The sequence below is a fragment of the Hyaena hyaena genome, unplaced genomic scaffold, assembly GCF_003009895.1.
Source record: "Hyaena hyaena isolate Hyena2069 unplaced genomic scaffold, ASM300989v1 scaffold_66, whole genome shotgun sequence".
In the NCBI taxonomy this organism is placed as follows: Eukaryota; Metazoa; Chordata; class Mammalia; order Carnivora; family Hyaenidae; genus Hyaena; species Hyaena hyaena.
This window is the reverse complement of record NW_024080696.1, coordinates 3,119,839-3,134,327: the sequence shown is the minus strand read 5'-3', so window position 1 is coordinate 3,134,327 and position 14,489 is coordinate 3,119,839. Positions and strand designations below refer to the sequence as shown.

The 14,489-nt window shown below is 46.0% G+C and overlaps 1 protein-coding gene across 1 annotated transcript in view; it reads right to left on the bottom strand.

Annotated features, from left to right (window-relative positions):
- Positions 1-4,900: 4,900 nt before the first annotated feature.
- The window catches only part of GABRR2 (gamma-aminobutyric acid type A receptor subunit rho2), a 43,404-nt gene continuing 33,815 nt past the window's right edge, over positions 4,901-14,489 (bottom strand). The window contains exons 4-9 of the mRNA XM_039232176.1: positions 13,128-13,351; positions 12,078-12,160; positions 11,736-11,876; positions 8,713-8,865; positions 7,562-7,758; positions 4,901-5,405 (exon numbers count right to left, since the gene is read on the bottom strand). Of these exons, the coding sequence (XP_039088107.1) occupies positions 5,094-5,405; positions 7,562-7,758; positions 8,713-8,865; positions 11,736-11,876; positions 12,078-12,160; positions 13,128-13,351 (1,110 nt within the window). The 3' untranslated portion in view covers positions 4,901-5,093. The remainder of the gene's footprint in view (positions 5,406-7,561; positions 7,759-8,712; positions 8,866-11,735; positions 11,877-12,077; positions 12,161-13,127; positions 13,352-14,489) is intronic.

Here is a 14,489-nt window from a genome sequence, read left to right as displayed (position 1 = left end):
AATCAAAATGTCTTGGAAGAGTTCTAACTTTCTAAATTTACACATAACACAGAGCTCTGATCATTTTCAATCTGTGTGACCCAGACCAGACCAGACAAATTTCACCCCCACATTTATTCTAAGCAGAATGAACCTAAAAGGACCTTGATACCAGGATCATGGAACTAGAAAGATGAGAACCTGAGGCTTTTTGTACATTTGGTAGGGTGTCTGCGCACTGTCCCCTGAACACACCTCAGCTTTCCTTCTGCCATGTTACCACCTCCTCCCCTCCTTTGCTACTAGTCAAAATCATATCGATCCATTGTTCCAAATGTCCCACGAATGGCATTTATTCCTCAGATTCTATGATCTCTCCCTCCTTTGAAACACACCCACTGCAGTGTAAACTTCTTAATCACTGGAAGGTGTTTCCCGTTTATTTATCTGCCATCACTTCATCCCCCACCTAGGCACGAGACCCTGAGGACAAGCACATAATAAATGTTGGTTCTGTGGTGTCAAAGAAGTATGTCCAATCACCAGCTTTTGTATGATACCTATTTCATTTATCCAACATGCATATTTTTTCACAATTTAACACTGGTGAAATCAGGACTCATAATCCCTGGCATGCTATAATTTAATTAGTAGCATTTTTTTTTTCTTTCTTTGTGGTACATAAAATATGGGTGCATCTTACGTTGATGGTGCCTTAGATTCAGTAAAATAAAGTATCATTCAAGCATCCCTGATAACAATCATGTTTACTGCTGTCTTCCTGCCTCTAGAGTGAATCATTCCATGTCCTCGGCATTTCCTTAGTTCCCACTGTTGTTTCTTCTTTTTTTTGTTAATTTTATATTTTTGAGAGAGACAGAGAGAGACAGAAAGAGACAGAAAGAGAGAGACAGAGAGAGAGAGAGACAGAGAGAGAGAGAGAGAGAGAGAGCACAAGCAGGGGAGGGGCAGAGAGACAAGGAGACACAGGATCCAAAGGAGGCTCCAGTCTCTGAGCTTCTAGCACTGAGACTGATGCTGGGCTTGAACTTGTGAACCAGGAGATAATGACCTGAGCCCAAATCAGATGTTTAGTCGACTGAGCCACCCGGACACCCCTACTATTGTCTCTTCTTTACCTCCTTTCAATTTTCTACTTTTCTCAAGTAGAGTCAAACTGTGTTACACTGCAGTAAGGCAGTGCTAAATACAGTGCTGTCATTATATTATGATTCTACATGATAAAATGCTGCTTATGATTATAAACATGTTTGCTATATAATTTACTCCAGTTAAATATATAAGCTAGTTAAAATACATCTTTATTTGTTTAAGTGTAAACAGGCCACCATGTCATATGAGCCTCAATTTATGAAGACAACATAGTCAGAAGCAGAGCAGTGTTGGAATTAAATAAGACAACTACAGCAATATATTTAATGACAACATAATTATCATTCTTTGAGTAGCATTGTGGCCTAGGAGAATCTACAGAGAGTAAACATTTCTAAACGACTCCAGATGCCCTGTACCACCCAATAATCCTTGTTTATGTAGTTTCATCTTTCATCTGTCCATGAAGCTGGGAAATCCAGCGGTTCTGAGCCAGACAACTCCAGGGAGGGGACACTGTCCTTGTTGGCAGTGCCTTGGGGGGAGCCTGCCATGACCCTAGTGTTGTGGAAAGTGCTGGTCTTTCACTCCCTCTTCCCATAGCCTAGGGCCCAGCGAAAACAGATGGCTTGTCCCACAAACCCTGCCCTGTGCAGCCCCAGGCTTCCCGGCCTCTCTCACGCCTCTGCTTAGGCTGACCCCTTCATCCACAACAGCACTATCTAATAGGACTTTCCGTGATTGTGGAAATATTCTATAGGTCTGCACTATCCTCAACAGTTGAGCAGAGCACTTGGAAAAGGTGCCTAGTGCAGTGCCAAGAATTGTACTTTAATTTAACTTAAAGTTCAATAGCTACACGGCTAGTGGCTACCATGTTGGACAGCACAGACCCAATATGTACTTTTCTACATGTTCATCTAGCATGTACATCTCCAAATCTCAAGGGGTAGCAGCTCAGGGGCTATTTCCTCCATGAGATCCAGTCTTCCCGGTGGAAATCATTCTCTCCTTCCTCTGAATGCCCACTGCACTTTGAACCACTACTGTAGCACCTAACACTTTTTGACTTGTAGGCATTTGTGTACGCTATCCTCTACATATGTATACCCTCTGTGACAGCGGTAACTGACTTGTCCTTAATTTGAACATCCTAGTGCAAGGGATGCTTTAAAATGTTTGTTGCATGAGTCTATAATAGCAACGCAGCAATCAGCATTAACAGTAAGCAATTTACAAAAACTGCTGTGTCGGAAAGGACTAACTTTGACAAAAGAAAGGGTTTGGGTCAGTCTCAGCTCCTTGGAGGTAATTCCTAATCCCTTGGAATATCCTGCCTAATAGGAGAGTCTTTACCTTGGAGCCTTGGGCTCCAAGCCAAATAGTCTATGCTAACAGGGTGATTTATGATGGAGGCCTTAGGCTAAGAGTTCTCAGCTCAGCCTCTGAAAGGGCTAGAGCCTAAGGTCAGCCAGGTGGAAAGTTAGCTTTATCTATATGGCCAGTCTCTAATAAAAACTCTGCACATCCCGATGGACTTGGGTACGTTTCCTTGGTGCGTATAGTTGGTGCATATTGTCACACATCATTGCTGAGCGGCATAAGCACTAACTGCATGGTTCCACTGAGAGAGAACAGTCGAAAGTCGCGCCTGGTCTCTCCTGCACCCTGCCCTAAATGCTGCTTTCCTTCGCTGATTTTAATCTGTACCCTTTTGCCACTTTAAAGCATAACTGTGAGTATAATGGCTTTTCTGAGTTCTGAGAGTTCTTCCAGTGAATTATTAAACCTGAGAGTGTTCTTGGGAAGGTCCCAAACTCACAGCTGCCCCAGGTAGTCTATGCCATATGATTGCCTGGAGGCTGACTTGTTGAGAGTTTTTTTTTTTTTTTTTTAATGTTTTATTTATTTCTAGGAGAGAGAGAGAGACAGCGTGAGCAGGGGAGGGTCAGAGAGAGAGGGAGTCACAGACTGAAACAGGCTCCAGGCTCTGAGCTGGCAGCCAGCACAGAGCCCGACGCGGGGCTCGAACCCACGAACCGCGAGATCATGACCTAAGCGAAAGTCGGACGCTTAACCGACTAAGCCACCCAGGCGCCCCATGACTTGTTGAGAGTTTAACTCCTCCGACCCCAGCCCTGATCACACCGCCTCCGGACTGGTAGGGCTGGAGGCCCCAGTTCACATCACGGCTGGTAGCCAGAGGCGCTGAGTCTGGGTCTCAATATGGGCAATGGAGTGGTGAAGCAAGGGGGTGTTTGGGACCGGATCACACAAGGAATGGGTATGGGAACAGAGGAAATGTGTGGGGAACCGAAGAAAGGAAAGACCAGGGAAGCTGAGACGCATGGGGCAGCTGTGTGGCAGTTGTGGTGAGGGAGAAGGGAGCAGATCAGGGATGTACGGGTCCTTGACTTGAAACTTAAGGAGGCTCTGGTACCCCCCTGTGCTCTGTTCCTCAGGAACTAAGAATTCCTGCCCCTGGGAGTCAGGAGCTCCACAGGCCAGAGCTCACCTGATTTAAGGCAGGGTTATACTCTTACTTTTGCTGTACCATTTGTATACTTGTGACCAAAGGACCAGATGCTCAGACCCTGAACAGGAAGGCAGAAGGGGCAGTAGGCAGGGGAAAGAGCAGAACTGCTTCTTTGATTAAGCAAGGAATTTGAGCTGGGCATTCCTTCTCTATTCCCCAGATCAGCCCTCTGATTCCAAGTGCTGTGATTTAAAGAAATGGCCCCCTTCTCAAAACCATATCCTTTATATTTCCATAGATGCTGCTAATTAGAAGTTCACTTGAGTTAACTAGCAAACACCTAAAATAGGGTTAAGAGAAATGGTCATTCACAACTTACTGTAGATCCAGTAAATCAGATTGCTTTCCTAATCTGAGCTCAGCCACGTTAGAGGAGAGTCACTGCCTTGTGGAGAGGCGAAATCATTCCGGGGGCATTTCTGGTTAGGTAGGGTCCCCGGGGTGGGCTTGGACACAGGACATCTGCCTGCTGGGGGAGAAATCCAGATATGAAAGTAGGATGGCGTGTGGAAAACGTTTCCACAGCAGACTCATGGCTCCTTCGTCTCTACGACTGGGTTCTGTTTTCACCCATTCTCAAGTCCCTGGCCTTCTCCCCAGCACTATACTTGCCCTGCATGGAGATTCCAGGAGAGAAGCATCAGGCTGGCCTCAGGAGGGCCTCTTGGGAGACTGGAAGTGCTTTTCTAAGCAGACATAGGAGTAAAAGCACCAGCAGACAGAACAGATCCGTGGGATAAGTAGGGGCCGGGAGAGAGAGAAGGGCAGAAGTATCCTCTGCCATATGTAGAATGCGTGCAGGCTTAGGAAGTTCTCTAAGAAAAGAGACTTCTATTTGTTCATTTCCACAGTACCTGGCACAGGATGGGTGCTCAATATTTAATGAATGATCGAATGGACTGAAAAATATGTGAGTTGCCAGACTCACACAGGTCAAATCACTTCCCATCTGGGATATGAGCTTTTTTTTCCTTCCTGGGTAGGCACTGAACCTAGTTGTATGGGTTTACAGATTTTTTAATTCCTATTTTGAATCCTATTTCCTATATCTTATTCTGAAAGCCCCTAAGCTTACCCTTCATTCTTTCTTGTCTCTTTGCAACCGAACCCTGGGCTTTCTTAGGGTCTCAATATCCAGGAGGCATTTGAGTCATTTTTTATAGGAGGGAGGCTCTTGTGCTCTTGTTTGCACACGAGAACAGAAGAAGACAGTCCCAATGAGACATGAGGTAGGACACAAAACACACCATTAATGAGGAGCAAACCCATGAGGTCAGGGAAAGGGGAGCTGGAGGGCTCCTGGGCTCCTCTGAGAGGAGGTACTGCCATGGTGGTCCAGGAGCTGGTGGTCCAGGGGCGGCTGCTCCTTCTGGTGAGGGAAGAGGTGCGCAGCAGGTCCACGAGCAGACGGCTGGCCAGGCCCCGTTGATGTCTATGTCCTTTCCCAGGCATAGCCTCAGGGCTCCTAGGAAAACACTGACCAATAGATTAAGTTGAAAAATATGTAGGAGGCCGGAAATATCAACCTGGAGTACTTGTCAATGGCGTGGGTGTTCTGGAAGATGCGAAGACCCACGTGGCCCTTCAGAAGCCCCTTCTTCCTGGAGGAGTTGGATTCATTGCTCAGAGCCAGGTGGACCACTATTTTGTCTTGTCTTTCTTCTTCTGTCAGAACATGGCTTCTTGGGTACCCAGCCAGGCTGTTGGCCTCAGACTCGGTGTAGCTTCCATCCAGCATCATGGTTCTCGAGTGCAGCATTCCACACATGCAGGGGAACTGTGGGTAGCAAACACAAGAGGGATGGCAGGCATGTTTAGACCTTGTGGACGGGCAAAGAAGGTGGTGGGCGGAGAGCAGAACCTCCTGGCTACTCAGAAAGGCAGAACTAGAAGGATCTCCAGAGGTCACTTAGTCCAATGACTCTCTACCCTGGCTGCATATTAGAATCACCCAGGGAGCTCTTTAAAATGGCCACACCCAGGCTCCACTCTAAACTAATTAATTTGAAGCTCTCCAGGTGATTTTACTGTGCAGCCGCGGTCCGGAATCATTGATTTAGTTCACATGCTCTCAACTATAGAGAGGCTAAGACCCAGAGAGACCATATAGTTCTCCTGAGATTAAATAGCTAGTGTCAGAGTCAAAACTTTAAACGTATGCATTTTCATTCCAGTTGTGGGTCTCCACCTCTTTGTGCATGAGGCAAAAGATGATTAGGTAGGAGAGCATCCTTATTCTAAAGAGTTAAATTTAAGCATAAATTCAAATTAGGCTAATTTTATAGTAATTCTGAAGAGTTAAATTTAAGCATAAAACATCAGGGTGCCTTCAATCCTTTTTTATTATTTTATTTTTAAGTAGCTTCCATGCCCAATGTGGGGCTTGAGTTCACAACCTTGAGATAGAGAGTCGTATGCTCTACCAACTCAGCCAACTGGATGCCCCTGCAATGCCTTTTTTAAGGAAGGAAATGGTTTCACTTAACTTCTTTCCAAAATTTGAGTCAGCCAAGAGTGGGCTTCTAGCTGGCACCATTCAACAAGTCATGAGTCCATATTTGTCAGATGAAGGCTTGTATTTTTCTCAGCAGCTCTATTCAGGAAAGTTCATTGGATTATAAATCAAAAGTGTTTAAATATAATCCAAAATCATTTGACAGTGACCAATGTGCAGATTATTGAAAATCTGAGTGAATACTACTCAAGTGCTAAAGTAGAAAAAGTTTGAATAGAATTTTAAAAATAAATCCTTAAACAATTTAGCCTATTTGGAGACAATGTAGAAATATTTAACAGGTATGATGTGGGCATTGAAAGACTGTTTTTGAAAAGGTAATGCATCCTCTTTTCCTAAAATTTAAAGTTCCCTTATATTAAGGAGCTACTAGCCACCTAGATGAGCATAAATGTGGGATTTTAATATCCCTGATCTTTATACCTTTTAGGTGAATGCCCATTTTGATTGGTGCAATGATGAGCAATGATTTGGTAACAAGCTGGCATTTTATTTTTTGCTGTGATTAATTAGAGCCTGAATATGAATGGAATTAATGTTCTCTCCTTGTGCCAAAGGCCCATGCACATTGCCTGAATCTCTCATTTGCATTCTCTCTCATGCTGCAGGTTAATATAGTATGGTGGTACAGTGTACATAGCATAGTATTTCCAATGAGTCTAAATGCTAAAGGTATATTTGGCTGAATTTTCACTGGGTCAGAGCACAGATAAATACAGGAATTTTTAATCCTAGAACTCTCTCCTTGTCTGGTCATAGGACATGGAGGCACCATCCCTAAACATGTTCAATAATAATAGTGATACTTTATGTCTGTCTAGGACCCCACAGTTTCTTAAAAAAAATTTTTTTTAATGTTTTATTTATTTCTGAGAAAGAGAGAGAGACAGCATGAGCGGGAGAGGGTCAGAGAGAGAGGGAGACACAGAATTTGAAACAGGCTCCAGGCTCTGAGTGAGCTGTCAGCACAGAGCCCGACGTGGGGTTCGAACTCACGAATTGTGAGATCATGACCTGAGCCGAAGTTGGACGCTTAACTGACTGAGCCACCCAAGCGCCCCTAGAACCCCACAGGTTCAAAACAACTTTTATATATATTATTTCATGAGATCCTTACAATAATCCTGGGAGGAAGGCGAGTGAGGGTTCAGCTATACCTTTTTTACAGATGAGGAAAGGGAAGCCCAGCATAAGTGGCAGAATTGGACCCAAGAACCCAAGTCTTCTTGTTCCTAGTCTTGATCCAAAGACTTTCTGCTTTCTGGGATCCATTGTGGTAGAAGCTAGAACCTACTTTAAAACAGATACCCCTCCTTTTGCATAAACATCGCCCTTTTCGACACACAGCCCTCCCTCCTGCCATTCTCATCCAACCAGTAGCTTCGGCTAGGACAGGAAATGAATGGAACTTGTCTCGCCTTCTCCCGAAGCTTCCTCTCTTTCCGCTCCTGCACCGTGGTCAGGTAGTTGACGGCTGCGTACTCCAGCACCGAGAGGAACACGAACACAAAGCTGACCCAGAGGTAGATGTCCACCGCCTTGATGTAGGACACGCGGGGCATGGAGGCGTTCACTCCTGTGATGATGGTGGACATGGTCAGCACGGTGGTGATACCTGCAACATCCAGCTCTAGTTCAGCTGCCGACAAGGGTACAGAATAGCTCCCACATTCCACTGAGTCACCATTTTACATGCTCCATCTCTTAAATCTAACGAGAAATCCCCGGGGCATGGAAACATCCATGCTGTGGACCTGTCCCACAGGCGGCAGGTGGCCCCCGCCCTCCTCTTTCACTTTAGGGGACTGGGTCAGTGCCATGTGGCTGACCACATCAGCAGTGCTTCACGAGGACCTGTCCAGATGTGCATTTGAAATGGTGAGTAAAGGACACCTCTAAAGGAAACTTCCCACACCGTAAGGAATGGCCTCGTTCTCACTCTGGCCACATTAAGTCTCTGAAGACTGAAAATTCCTGGAAGCCTATGTGCTAATTTCTTCCTCACTGTGCCTTGCCAGTGAAACCCCCACATTTCTGGGAGCCTGACTCGATTCTGTCCAGATTGACAATGATGAACCGTAAAAGTTCACTCTGGAGTTGAGGGTCTCCAAGGACTAAAACCACAACTCCAGGGCGTACAGCCCTCTCCCTCCCCCCAAATCTCCTGATACGGGCCCTGCTTTCAAACACTCACTCTACTCAAACAAGGGCAACAAACAAAATTCTTGTATGTACAGAATAAGTTTGTGCCATTTGTAGAATTATCTTATTCATCGAAGTACTGAGCTCTAACACTACTGGTGGTAGAACTCTAGTCCCCAGACAAGCTATTTCACTCTGAAATGACTGCAGCAGAGCTGATGTAGTTGTAGCTCCCTGTGGTTTTCATAAAGCAGTCTAGGAAACTGAGAGCAGTGTGGGAACGGTGAGGGCAGGAAGCAGGGGGAAGTCTGGTCCTTTGGGCTCTGGCAGCCCATCGGTTAAGAACTCTGAATAATGATTTTACTTTTTCTAGTGATCAGTTGTAAAACAAATAACCACCCTATCACACCTTATCACATGCTTTTACCCAGTGAAACTCTGGCGGGCACAGCTCTGCGGTCGATCCAGAAGGACACCCAGGACAGCATGACCATCAGGGTGGCAGGGAAATAGGTTTGGAGCAAGAAGAAGAAGATGTGGCGTCGCAACGTGAAGTTAATGTACAGACGGTTGTACCAGCCTGGGGGACACAGGAGGAAGCCAGGAGGTTCAGTGCAAGAGGCAAAAAGAAATTCCTTCCCTGGGAGCCCTTCTTTCCCCCATATTCTCAGCCCCCGTGCTCTTTCCCCCATGCTCTCATCTTCAGCAGAAAGTTAAAAGTGAATGATCAGTTGACTTAATATGATACATTTCCTTTCTAAAATCGGAGCCCTCTCTCCTATAAACAAATTTATTCAATATTACCTAATTTCCCTCCAAAGCATTTTGGGGAAAGGTAGAAAGAGAGATCTAGGTTTAGCTGCTTGTTTGATATTTGTTATTTGCAAACGACGACCACATTTCCTCAGGAATCACTGTTCAGGAGCCTAAGAAGGTTCCGGTTCTATTTTATTGAGGCCAATACCAGGGAGGCGGGAGCCAGCAGAGCTGGGCTGTTGCCACTCTTCCCTTTGTTGTAGGTCGGTCAGCTGAGCCAGTGTCCACATACATCGCTAGCTGAGTGGTTGTAAACAAGGACTAAAATGGTAAGGCTTCAAATGACCCACAAGATCGTTACGCAATCACTGGGACCACAGATGGGGACAATGGCGGTATACACGTATGAAGTGGACTGAAGCTGTGTGCACATCCTACCCCCTCCCGTCTCAGCCCAGCCTGGGATGCTGACTCAGTAGCTGGCAACGGGGCCCAGAAATCTGCCTGTCAAACACACTCCCCTGATGGTTTGGATGCAGGAGGACCTCGGGCTGCACGGAAAAATGCTGCTGAGGGAGGGGACAAAAGGTGACCGGGCTGGAGTGGAAAGTTAGTGGTGAGTCGGGGAAAGGAAGGGGTGGATCAACAGAGGAAGGCTGGAACAACAGGACGGGTCCAGACAAGCTTGACACACGGTTACTATACACGTTGCTGGGTTGTTTCAGTGAGGTAGGTGCTTTCAGTGGAGTGGATAAACAGAAAGTCATCTTCAAATATGACAGAAACTCCCAATCCTTTATTCATACCACAACATTTACCCAGTCATGTCAGCTTTATTTTCCATACTTAAATTGGTGCCCATGAAGCAAATCACATTGTTCCTTAGGTCTGCGCAGGGTTTTTCTGAAAAGGCTGAGAGTTGCCCTCATTCTGCTAAGGGTTATTCCACTTCCCTTTCCTTGGAAGAAAACCACGGAGAGTTGCCTTGGAAACACCAGGAAGAAACCAGGAGCTTTAAAAATGTATACTCTAGGGGTGCCGGGTGGCTCAGTCAGTTGGGCATGCTCGACTTTTGATCTCAGCTCAGGTCATGATCCCAGGGTCGTTGGATTCTCTCTCTCTCTCAAATAAAGAAATAAAAAGGTGCCTGGGTGGTTCAGTCTGTTGAGTGTCTGACTCTTGATTTTGGCTCATCGCTCATGGCATGGAGCCCTGCATCAGGCTCTATGCTGACAGCACAGATCCTGCTTGGAATTCTATGTCTCCCTCTCTCTCTGCCTCTCACCTACTTGTGCATGAGTGTGCTTGCATGCACACACTCTCTCCCCCAATAAAAAACGAAAATATATTTTTTAAAAACAGTAGCACATAATAAAAAGTTATATAAGACATTCTTAAAAATGGTTTTAGAGTAAAGGTTGGTTTGAACTTACCAAGAAGATATGAGAAAGGAAAATTCTGTGGCAATACATATCAGCAGAAAAGGGAAGAGAGAGGTGAGAACGAGCACTGTGGGCATCAAGTGAAGAAGGCTTGGGCTATCTAGACATTAGACATAATGTCATTAACATGACCTTCACTGAGGCTCAGTCTTTTTCCATGTTTGATGTTGGGGACAGGGGTGTGTGGAAGGCAGGTGAACAGGAAGATGGTGGCCATATGGGGGCAGAGAGTAGAACAAAACCTTCCCACAGAAGGGCCTGGACTTCTCAGTACACAAAGGGTAATGAAGTGAGAAGTCCTCTAGGGTTCTATAGCCACCACAGGGCTATCGTGGGTTGAACTGTGTCCCTCAGAAAGATATGTCCAAGTCCTAACTCCCAGTTTCTGTGAATGTGACCGTTTAGAAATAGGGTCTTTGTACATGGAATCAAGATGAGATGAGGTCCTATTGCATTAGGGTGGGCCATAATCCAACAACTGGTATCGTTAGAAAAGAGGGCAGTGTGGACAGAGAGACACAGAAACAGCAGCACGTGAAGGACCCAGAGAAGGAACACAGGGAAAATGCCACTTGACAACAGAGGCTGACATTAGAACAATGCAGCACCCACCAGAAACTAGTAAGAGACAAGGAGAGATTCCTCCCTAGAGTGTAAGGGAGGAGCATGGCCTGCAGACTTCTGGCCTCCAGAACTGTGGGCGAATGCATTACAGTTGTTTCAGGCATCCAGACCGTGGTGCTTTATTATGACAGCCCTCGGAAAACTACCACAAGAGCTCACGGTGAGATTAGTGGAAGACTGACAAGTGCAACCTCTCAAAACTTCGCACAGCCCTGGGTCCAGGATGAGTTACACTAAGCATTAAAAATAAATCTATAGATTGGAATATAAGTAAGAAGTACATGTATTACTTTCCTAGGATATCTATCATCCGTATCATTAAGTCAGATAAACCAGATTACCGAATAGCATGTGAAACATGACCCCACTTCCGTACAATTACATAATTAAAGCAAGCTGTTTGGAAGGGTGTGTGTCAATTTGTTAGGAGTAGTTGACTCTGGCCGTGGGATTTCTGAGGACGGCAACTTTTTAAAACTCCGCTTTTAAGTGCTGCTAATGTTTGGTAGAACTAAGCATTATCCGATAATCCAAATTCCTTTTAACTGGAAGGGGGAAAGTTTAAGGCTGGAGAATTCTCATGCATTTTCTTCCACATTTGAATCGGACCATGGCAAACATTAGCTACCAGTGCTGCTGTAGAAGGCCAGTCTGGAAGTGGTATGAAATTTCTGAATCAGAAACTGAGACAGCGAGATCTTCTCATCTGTTTTCAGGGATTCATCCCCATTCTTCCAATACAGCATCAGATCTTCATCTGTATATGCATCTTTGGGGAAAGGAAAATAAGTTAATTTGATTCCTTTGAATTCTGACGCAGGTTGAAACAACAGAGAAATCCTACACCAGTTTCAGTGTAAACAGGTCTTAACACTGGCAGGCAGTACTCGGTCTCATGGTTACTAAAATGGCACAAAGATTGGAGAGGAAATAAAGGCAAAGATCTGTCATTAGGTACACGGATACTTACAGCTTTCCAGCTCCAAAGAACAGGTCTGGGAGTCCAAGGGGAAGTGGCTGAAGTCCATGTTGCACATGGCAGTGACCGTAATCCTAGGCAACCCAAAAGAACATATTGGCTCATGCAGTGACTTATTGGCTGATACGCCTGCCCAGAGTAAGAAGAACACAGACATGACCAAGAACGGCTGCACTGTTTTCCACAGGATGTGTTAGCAGTGCTCTGCCCAGGCCCCGGCTACAGAGGGTGTTTGCCACCAGTGGCCCACATCTGTACTCTTCTCTGGGCATTGCCCTCAGCCAGCAGGCCGCCTCCCTCAAAGATGCCTGGGTTTTATGCCCTCCCCCACCCTCTGCCACCCCAAAGCTATTAGCACTGAATTCTGGTGAACCATACAAGCAGGCCAAGAAGATGTGGAATAAGCCTGTGTAACATTCATTAGTCCAGAAGTCAATCTGCAATAGCACTCAATAAACAGTAGCTACTGTTTGTTATCTTTTCTTTTTAATGTTTGTTTATTTTTGAGAGAGAGAGAGAGAGAGCAGGAGCAGGGGAGGGACACACACACACAGAGAGAGAGAGCGAGAGCGAGAGAGAGAGAGAGAGAGAGAGAGATACAGAATCCAAAGCAGGTTCCAGGCTCTGAGCTATCAGCACAGAGCCTGATGGTGAGACCATGACCTGAGCTAAAGTCCCAGACACTTAACTGGCTGAGCCACCCAGGCGCCCCAATTGTTACCTTTTTTCATCTTTATTACCAAAAAACTAGAATTATAGGCTCTCAGGGGTGGAAGGTATCTAGAAGGTCATTGATTCCTTGAACTCATTCAGGCCAACTAGTCTCCTAACCTGAGCTTGGAGATCCCAGATGACAGGGAAGTCACTGGCTACTAGGGTGACCATTTCATCTTTAGAAAGTTCTAACAGGCATTGGAAGACTCGGACCATCCGTATAGCCCACAGGCCCAACCACGGTGACAAACTCTTCAGGGCCAAAGAGACTGACCTTACATAGTAGAATGGCATTGGAGGAAGGAACAGTGAGCCCTGGACAGTTACCTCATGCTGTACAGCACATGCCCATCCGGTAACACTCTCAGCATGATGTTGTCAGTGGTGGTGTCATGGGTAAATGACCTTTTGGAATGAACAAAGAAGACGTCCGGGACCCAGATCTTCTTTACCAGCCGGCCATCAAAGGTCATGCTCTTGTTGTTGTTGCTGGGAAAAGCCAGCCTCTCATCCTTCCAGTAATGCCGCAGGTACAGGGTCATGGTGAAGTCCTATGGGAGCCCGAGATGACACCAAACAGAAATGCTTAGAAAGCTTCCTTTCTTACAGTCAACTCATCATCAACCAATGCAACAGAAACCTCAGGCTCAGTCTCCAGAGTTGGAGGCGACAGTTCTACAGCCTTGTAGGACAGTAGCCATGACAATGGTGCTGCTAGGAAACCATAGGAAGGAGAATGGTTCGTTGTTGTGCATCATGAGGTTGGAGTCCAGGAGAGTGAGCAGCCACGCTTCGGGCTTTGCAAATGAAACCCGCAGGTACAAGGTGGACAGCTTGGCATGGGGGCCAGCAGGGCAGGATTTCCCCAAAGTCTTACTCTCTCACCTCAACTTGTGCACACAGGGCTCTTTACCTATTGACTAAGCATTCAGTTTCAGGTTAGTGGACACTTGGAAAAACCTGTACAGTCAAGTGTCCCATTTAAGAGAGTTTCTATCATTGGTCTTGTAGAATCTTTGAAGGCAGAATTGTGTCTTTCTCACCATTGGATTCCCAAGTCCTAACTCAGTGCCTGGCAAGGCACGTAGTAGGCACTCAATAGATATTTGCAGGATGGAAAAATGGGGGGTGTGGGAGTGAATGGATGAAGGGTTAGACAGCTGCATATCTGCTCTAATTTCAGCCTCAAAGCTCATTCTGCTAGACAGTGTCTCCTTGCCTGCATAGTTGACACCTTAACCAAGAGTCTGGCCCTTCTGCCACAGACAGAAGATGTGAGTGCTAGGTCACAAGTGCAAATAAGTAAATAAGTGCCCAAACATCCTCTTTGGGAGCAAGGATGGAAAGCACCTAGTGGTGGTGGTCTCAGAGCTTAGTGCCCAGAAACTTCTACTTGACCAGCACACCTATACCCCTCCTGGCTGTCCTGTAAGGTCACCCGTGGAGGGGAGCACCCCACCCACCCAATTCTCCACCCCTACCTCTTCCTCCCTTTGTCCTCCACTGTTTTAGTTTAAGTTTGTAAACCTGTTTCTTCTGCTCAGGGGCCTTTTCCCTGCTCTTGCTCTGGTGCTCCCCACACTGTCTCCTTTTAATCCTTCAGGTCTTAGCTGAAATGAGACTTCTTCAAAGAGCCTTCCCTTACCACATGACCTTGGTGGATCCTGCCAAGGAATGCGTAGGGGAGCT